Here is an 8,328-nt window from a genome sequence, read left to right on the forward strand (position 1 = left end):
ATTCCCAAAACCTTTGTGTCTAAAACAATAAATATTTGGTGTTACACAGGAACCGTCGATAATATCTGAGGCCAAACATTGCGAAAAGAGGGGTTCCCACTAGTTTGTCACAATTCCCTGTCAATATTGCATTCAGGACCCGGACCGCCTCATCGTAAAGTTCGTTACCTCCCCCTAATAAAGATTCAGAAAGAAAGAAACAGAGCCAGGTGTGGAAGATAGAAAAGCGGGATAAGGGATGTTTGTGGGTTGTAAATGGGCAAGGCTACCGGCTTCGGCCGCCTAATCATGATCAGGTACAATGGACACGAAGACCAGTTTGGCAGGACTGGCCTCGGGCAGAGGAGGCAGCCTTTGTCGAGTCATGCAGCTACAGCGTGATCTGGTTTAAGGTGCACGTGTCATGTAAGAGGTGAATCTCCGGCTAAGGCTACGTGTCCTTAATCAAAGTGGAGTGAATGAAGTGATCAGAGGCTATTGCATATGTGAGGGCAAGGAAACACAAAATGGCGGCCACGATCTAAGATGGATGCCGTGGGTATATCAGAAATATGTCAATGGAAGGAGTGCTCTTGCTCGTAGCGTAGCGAAAACACTAGGATATACTAAATGGATCATTTGCGGTTCACTGATACCAATATTAGGTATTTCCGACAAACTTGAAAACACGGGTTCAAGTCGTCACGGAACCGTCACGGAACCTCATTGTCCATTATTAATGTGGAGTGCAACCATGAAGTTTGCAGACCTTCCTTCTTGGAAGCCTTTATATCACAGGGTGTTGAAGGGGAATCGTAGCATCGATTCTCCTCAACCTGTTTATCTCTGTTAGGAGTTGAGTGAAAGTGATCCAGTGTTTTGAACTTGGATGCTATTGCTATTTCATCATGTTGATGGTTTCTTTTTTTAAGTTCAGTAGTCAGGTCTATACATGTTTGCTTAATGTCTTCCAAATCGTTCTTGTGATTATTCACTGAGTGTATAATTGCCTGTACAATGATTTTTTTCCTACTTTTTGTTTAGTGTGTTTTTAGCTGATTTTCCTCATCTATTGAATCTGTTATTATTTGTTCCATTTTTCCTACACTTTCCCTGTGTCTGGGCTCTGTAAAAGGTGCCATTGCATAAGGTGCCTCTCGCGTTTCCAAAGCCATTGGTTTTTGTGGGGCAAGAGGTGCGAGCAAACCCTTTATACTTCCTGTTTCCGAAAAGATTGCTGCTGCCAGGTCTTTCAGAAAGAAAAATGTATTTATTTCTTGTTCCAACCTTTTCGCTTTTCCAAAATTGGTTTCCAGTGGAGGAAGTATTGGGCTGGGATGGTTTCAAACAATCAATCAATCAATCACGGCATTTGTAAAGCGCGCTACTCACCCGGGAGGGTCTCAAGGCGCTGGGGGAAAAGGGGATGTTACTGCTCGAACAGCCAGGTCTTGAGCTGCTTTCTGAAGGAGAGATGGTTCTGGGTTCGCCGAAGGTGGGTGGGGAGGGAGTTCCAAGTCTTGGCTGCCAGGTAGGAGAAGGATCTTCCTCCGGCGGTGGTTCTGCGGATGCGTGGTACGGCGGCGAGGGCTTGGCTGGTTGATCGTAGCTGGTGGGTGGGCGTGTAGAAGGTCATGCGGTCGTTGAGGTACTTGGGGCCCAGGTCGTGGAGAGCCTTGTGTGCGTGGGTGAGGAGTCTGAACGTTATTCTCTTGCTGATGGGGAGCCAGTGCAGGTCTCTCAGGTGTCCGGTGAGGTGGCTGTGTCGGGGGATGTCCAGGATGAGTCGTGCGGAGGCGTTCTGGATGCGCTGGAGTCTTCTTTGGAGTTTGGCTGTGGTTCCGGCGTAGAGGGTGTTCCCGTAATCCAGTCGGCTGGTGACGAGTGCCTGGGTAACGGTCTTCCTGGTTTCAGTGGGGATCCATCTGAAGATCCTGCGGAGCATGCGTAGGGTGTTGAAGCACGAAGATGTGACGGCGTTGACTTCTTTGGTCATCGGCAGGGAGGAGTCCAGGATGAAGCCCAGGTTTCATGTGTGGCCCGTTGGTTTGGGAGCAGTGCCCAGGGCCGGGGGCCACCAGGAGTCGTCCCAGGCGGAGGGTGATGATCCCAAGATGAGGACTTCCGTCTTGTCTGAGTTCAGTTTAAGGCGGCTGTTCCTCATCCAGTCGGCGACGTCTCGCATCCCTTCGTGTAGGTTGGCTCTGGCAGTGGTGGGGTCGTTGGTGAGGGAGAGGATCAGCTGGGTGTCGTCGGCGTAGGAGATGATGTTGAGGTCGTGTTGGCGTGCGATGGCTGCGAGGGGGCTCATGTAGACGTTGAAGAGGGTTGGACTGAGTGAAGATCCTTGTGGTACGCCGCAGATGACTTCGGTGGCCTCGGATCTGAATGGGGGGAGGCGGACTCTCTGGGTTCTTCCGGCGAGGAACGAGATGATCCACTCCAGTACTTTCTCTCGGATTCCGATGTTGCTGAGGCGCTTCACTAGGGTGCGGTGGCAGACAGTGTTGAACACCGCAGAGAGGTCCAGGAGGATGAGGGCTGCTGCTTCCCCGTTGTTGATCAGGTTTCCTATTCCTTGGGATCTTGTTGATGTCCCCCTTGCTGTAGTTGACTTCTTTTGTGACTTTTTAGTTTGTGTGATTTTTGTAGTGGGGGCACCTGCCTAATCCGCCCTGATCTAATTTCGCTTCTACCACTTTTCTGGTGAGACACCAATTAGAGGTTGCCGCCCAGGTTTCCTTTTTTTTAAATGCCTGCCGGTTTAATACAGCAAGATTCCTCACAGTCAGCAAAGGTCAAAGGGCAGATAGCACAATTGCTGGAGCCAGCCCGGCCCTCCACCCACTCCCAGTGTGCAGTGGAATAAATAGCATCTGATAATTCATTAAAAGTATTACAAATATATTGGCTGCGTGTGATAATAAGTGTTAGAATATATGTCTAACTTGTTATTCTTTCCTAAAGATTCACTTGTTTTGCTTTCACAACCTTGAGTTCCAGTGGTTCCAAGCTCCCTTTCTACACAGTGTCCCCGAGCTGTTTCACCACTATTAGAAATGCAACTCAAGCTGATTGCCTATCTTGCTTCTATATATGCTTTCTTTCTGCAAAGTACAAAGTCATAAATATTTGTTCTTTATGTTGATTTACAATATCAAATTCTATTTCTCCAGGTGACTGAAGCATGAACAGAAAAAAGAAGGTTTTAATTTAGTGAAACACAATAAAAAGGATTATTTCAAGGAAAGTTAAAACATTCTCGAGCTCTAGAGGAGAAACATATTATATGTGCCAGGAATGTTGATGAATTTGGAGCGGAAGAAACTGCTGAATGTGAAATTTGTCAAATATTTAAAGAAATGACGGTAAATGTTTACGAAGAGTCATTTACTGAGATTGAGGACTCTCTGAAGTATGAATGGAACTCAAGAGTAAATTGAAAGTCTGCATCTACGAATTGTAAAAATATTTTCACTTAAAAGAAACATTTCAAGATTGGTTGGACAAAGAACATTTGCTACATTGGATACCCACACAGTGCATTTGAGAATAATCAGTGTTGCAAATTCTGTCTGATGGTTTATGAGAAATGCCCTGGAGACCCAAACCCCTCCTAAAAAAACAGTATTTGTGCATGTGATTAAAAGAACGAGCTTTTGTCTACGTCTCAAGTAATTGTTAGAGAGAAGACATTGTTAAGAAAAAAACCAATTGTAAATGCTCTTTCTCATTACAGCAAAGACGCTGGATTATCATCTCCAGTATCGAAACATTATCCCCCATCAACTCTGTCTCTTGGGTTGATCAGAGTATTTTCAAATTGGCTCGGACTACCAAAGTTGATCATGTACCTGCCCTAGCCACTAGAGTGGCAAAGAATGTACCTGCACAAAGTTTAAAAGAGGCCAGTGCTATGTATTGCTAATTCATAAAACCACCCTGGCATGCCCTAATCACCTGTCATTACTTGTATGAACAAATCTACTTTAACGGCAAAAACTAAACCCCAAAGACCTTATCAGTTATTTTAAAACTTCTAAATCGAATCTGATAAACCGGAGTCACAAAATTAGTTAATTCAACTTGATAAAACTCACTCGGGCATAACAAGGAGAAAATGAACCCATCTCACTAAATTCAAGGGGCTCCTCAGTGAAAGTTTATAAAACAGGTTAGACAGGCTGCCTTTAAAAGTAGGAAAATAGTTTCCAGATAAAAGATATAATTAGTTTAATACAAATGTTAAGAAGAGCATCTGCCGTGTATTTTAGAAGTTAATGCTGAGTGTAGCATAAACAAGTACAAACTCTGGAATCAGATACAGTCTTAACATGGCCGGTGTCCAGGAGCAAACCCAACATGAAAATTCCCATAACTCGATTAGGAGTGATGGATTTGAGAACAGCTTTAGTTGTCAATACCACCCCACTAAACACGAGAGAACTGACACTGGACAAAAACCTTATCAGTGTCCTGAATGCCAGAAATTCTTTACTCAAAAATACTCTCTCATTCAACATGTGACAATCCACACTGGGGTAAAACCATATCAGTGCACTGAGTGCCAGAAAAGCTTCAGTACGAAAAGTAGTCTCACACGACATGAACGGATTCACAGTGGGTACAAACCTTATCAGTGCTCAGAGTGCCAAATAAGCTTCAGTCATAAGGTCAGTCTAATTTCTCATGAGAAAATCCACACTGGGCTAAATCCTTATCAGTGCTCAGAGTGCCAGAAAAGCTTTAGTCGTAAAGACTGCCTCATTCAACATGAAAGAACACACACTGGGCTAAAACCTTATCAGTGCTCTGAATGCCTGAAAAGCTTCAGCCACAGAAGTCATCTCACTCGACATAAGATAACACACACTGGCTACAAACCTCATCAGTGCTCAGAGTGCCAAAAACGTTTCCGTTGTAAAGAAAATCTCAATCGACATGAGAGAATCCACACTGGGCAAAAACCGTATCAGTGCTCTGAATGCCACATAAGCTTCAACCGGGAATCTAGTCTTGCTCAACATGAGAGAACACACACTGGTGAAAGACCTTATAAGTGCACCGAATGCCAGAAAAGCTACAGTCAGAAAGGTAATCTCACTGAACATAAGAAAACACACACTGGGTACAAACCTTATCAGTGCTCAAAGTGCCCAAAAAGTTTCAGTTGTAAGGCCAGTCTCCTTAAACATGAGCGAATCCACACTGGGCAAAAACCTTATCAGTGCTCTGAATGCATGAAAAGCTTCCTTTGTAAAAGTTCTCTCACTCGGCATGAGATAACACACACTGGGTACAAACCTTATCAGTGCTCAAAGTGCCCAAAACAGTTTAGCTGTAAGGCCAGTCTCATTAAACATGAGAGAGCTCACACTGGTGAAAGACCTTATCAGTGCACCGAATGCCAGAAAATGTTCAGTCAGAAAAGAAATCTCATTGAACATAAGAAAACACACACAGAGGACAAACCTTATCCATGCTCAGAGTGCCAAAAAAGCTTTGTTTGTAAGGTCAATCTCATTCAACACCAGAGAATCCACACTGGGGAAAAACCTTATCAGTGCTCTGAATGCCAGAAAAGCTTCAACCGGGAATCAAGTCTTGCTCAACATGAGAGAACACACACTGGTGAAAGACCTTATCAGTGCACTGAATGCCAGAGAAGCTTCAGTCTGAAAAGTAATCTTACTCAACATAAGAAAACACACAATATTTACAAATGGTAGTGGTGGTCCTGCTGGTAGCACATCACTCTCTAAGTGCATTAGATATTAAGTCACAGTATTGGTGCCCCTCAAGTTTATAGATTTTCACCCCACTCCCTAAGGTGTTATCCACTGTTCTCAAAGAACCCAGTGGCAATGTCAAAGACTATAGATAAACCTCGGCACTCAAGTCAGTTTAATTAGATTCCTAAAAAAAGATTTTATATTTGATGTATCTACAAACAGTGAGTTTCATAGAGAAATTCAAAATGTCATTGCTTGTTGTTCAATAGAGTAAATATATAAATCAAATGCATTTAGATCATATGTTTGGAAACAGATGACATATGTTTTAACGATGGAAAGCTTGATACAGTAATCCTTCCACATGTGTTGGACTGGCAGCCGACACGTGTTTCTGTTGGAACTGCAACACCCTCCCTAAATAATAATGGAGGTGGAGACGTCAAATAAAATCCTATAGGAACTAATCTTACATTAAATATTGTAAAGTAAATAAAAATCTAAATAAATGGAATTGAATGGCAAAAAATAGCTGAAAAGGAAGCATTTTATTATTTTGAGATTTTTTATAAATTATTCACTCCTATAACTTTCATTTTTAGAAAAGTATAAATTATCTTTTTTGTACTCATTCCACCGTCAGTCACTAGTTAACCTAGTCGATGGTCTGAGAAACTCCTTACCGTAAATGTGACTGCGTGTCTTGCTGAATAGTATTATACACATTACAGTCCGGCATCAACTCAGCAAAGTTATGGTGTAATCATTAAACTAATAGGATTTGCTTGCTAGGTTACAAAAGGAGACCTATGCTTTGAAGCTTCTTTATTGTTATACGCTAGGTCTAGTTGACTCTTACACCTTCCTGACTTAATCCAGTCTAGTTCAGACGGCAGAACCAGAGAAATGATTTGGTGCTCATTGAGGTTAATCAATGCCAAGTCTACACCAAGGGATATCAGAGAGTGTCTTATCTTTACTTCACAGCCTGTGAGTTCCTCTACATAGTCACCTAGTCATTCCAGTAACGTTTCAGCATAGGACAATCCATGAACTTATGCTTGTTGCCTGCTTCCGTCATATTGCATCTCTTCCAACATGGGACTACTTGGGAGTACTTAGCCAGTCTCTGGAGCATCCAATGGGCTCTGTGGAGAGTGAAGAGTAAGTTTTGCTTCAGCGGTGTAGACTTTACTGTTTTATCAAGAAGATTTCTAGATACTTCCAGAGGTCTTCCACAGCCAGCTGCCACAGGTCTTTCTCCCATATTCGGTGTGGGTCTATATTCTTCTTGTCCTCTGCAGCTATCATGTCCCAGTACCACAAAGATACTTCCTTTTTAATCCATTTATCCGCATTAAAGAGCGTTTTGTGTTCCCAGGGCTCTATTTTTGTTAGTCTCTGAGCTGACCACCGTGAAAAAAGCTGCAGATATTTCAACTTTGAGATTTCCCTTACCGTTAACAAATGGAGGTCCTACCCTGCAATAAAGATGTGTCTCGACTTCAGATCCCTCCGGGTACTAGAGTTTACCTTTTGTAGTTGGAGACTGAGTTCATCCCTTAACCACAAAGGAGTCCCAGGAAAGTCCTAAATGGGAGCGGAGTCTGTATAGCAGTGGATCCCCGGAGCCTTCATTCAGTGTACCCTATCCTTGAGTGCTGCCAAAGGGACTTTACTGCCTTACTTACTTAGAAAATTTAGGCTCTCCAAATTATATAAAAAGATTCTCAGCACTCAGGGATGTCAACATAGCAGAATATATATGGTTCAGCTGCAACTGATTGAGCGTCCTAGCTAAAGATCGAAACTTTTTAAACTGAAAAACAAAGCAGGGGATCTGGAAATCTAGTAAGGCTTAATGTGGGCCTGAAAATGGAGGTGCTAAGAGCTCTGGGAGCCTCTGTTAAGTTTACATTCCTCGCCAAGTTGAAGGATATATGGAATAATGAGATGCACAGTCTTAGGGAGGGGAGAGGATGCAGATGAATTAATCAGAAAAATTAAGTTAACAGCCTTTAAGAGTTTGTGGGCCAGGAAGAGGTGAAGATCTGGTGGGAGAACGGTCTAGAGAAGGGTAATGTGGGTAGGTCTCCAGTAGTAGATAGTGGAATGTCTGAGACAAGCCGGATGAATCACTGGAGCTCCCTGCGACCGAAGCTCCCTGCGACCGGCATCAACCTGCAGCCATGTTCCTATTCCCTTCTGCTCCTCGTAAAGTATAATTACATTTATTATCATTATCTTTCTACAACTCATTTAATAGTTATTAATACATAATGCAAATGTTACTTTATGTGTGAAACTTTTAATTTAAGCTGAAGAAAAGATACACATAATATATTGAACTTGGGTGGAGCTCTCTCTGTAAAAACATAGGACAAATTAAAAAAGTTTATTAAACTTGAAAAAAATGAAATATTTTTATGTTTAATATCAATGTAAATTAATTTTATGTACTTCAAATGTAGAGCGAAATGAAAAATGCTACAATATTTGTAATTTGTATTTTAATTAAATATTTAATTAATTTTAAATGCGTTAAATAAAAATGTCTTTAAAGATTTGTTGTAAAAAATCACATGGAAAATGAAATTGTGTTTTATTTGTTATGTAC

At 42.2% G+C, this 8,328-nt stretch overlaps 1 protein-coding gene across 1 annotated transcript in view; it reads left to right on the forward strand.

Moving 5' to 3' along the window:
* Nucleotides 1-8,125, forward strand: part of LOC147736869 (uncharacterized) — a 54,664-nt gene extending 46,539 nt beyond the window's left edge. Inside the window, exon 2 of the mRNA XM_086953536.1 lies at nt 3,156-8,125. Coding sequence (XP_086809662.1) covers nt 4,314-5,708 — 1,395 coding nt within the window. The 5' untranslated portion in view covers nt 3,156-4,313 and the 3' untranslated portion in view covers nt 5,709-8,125. The remainder of the gene's footprint in view (nt 1-3,155) is intronic.
* Nucleotides 8,126-8,328: the final 203 nt, after the last annotated feature.

Source organism: Lissotriton vulgaris, chromosome 1_2 (genome assembly GCF_964263255.1).
Source record: "Lissotriton vulgaris chromosome 1_2, aLisVul1.2, whole genome shotgun sequence".
NCBI lineage: Eukaryota > Metazoa > Chordata > Amphibia > Caudata > Salamandridae > Lissotriton > Lissotriton vulgaris.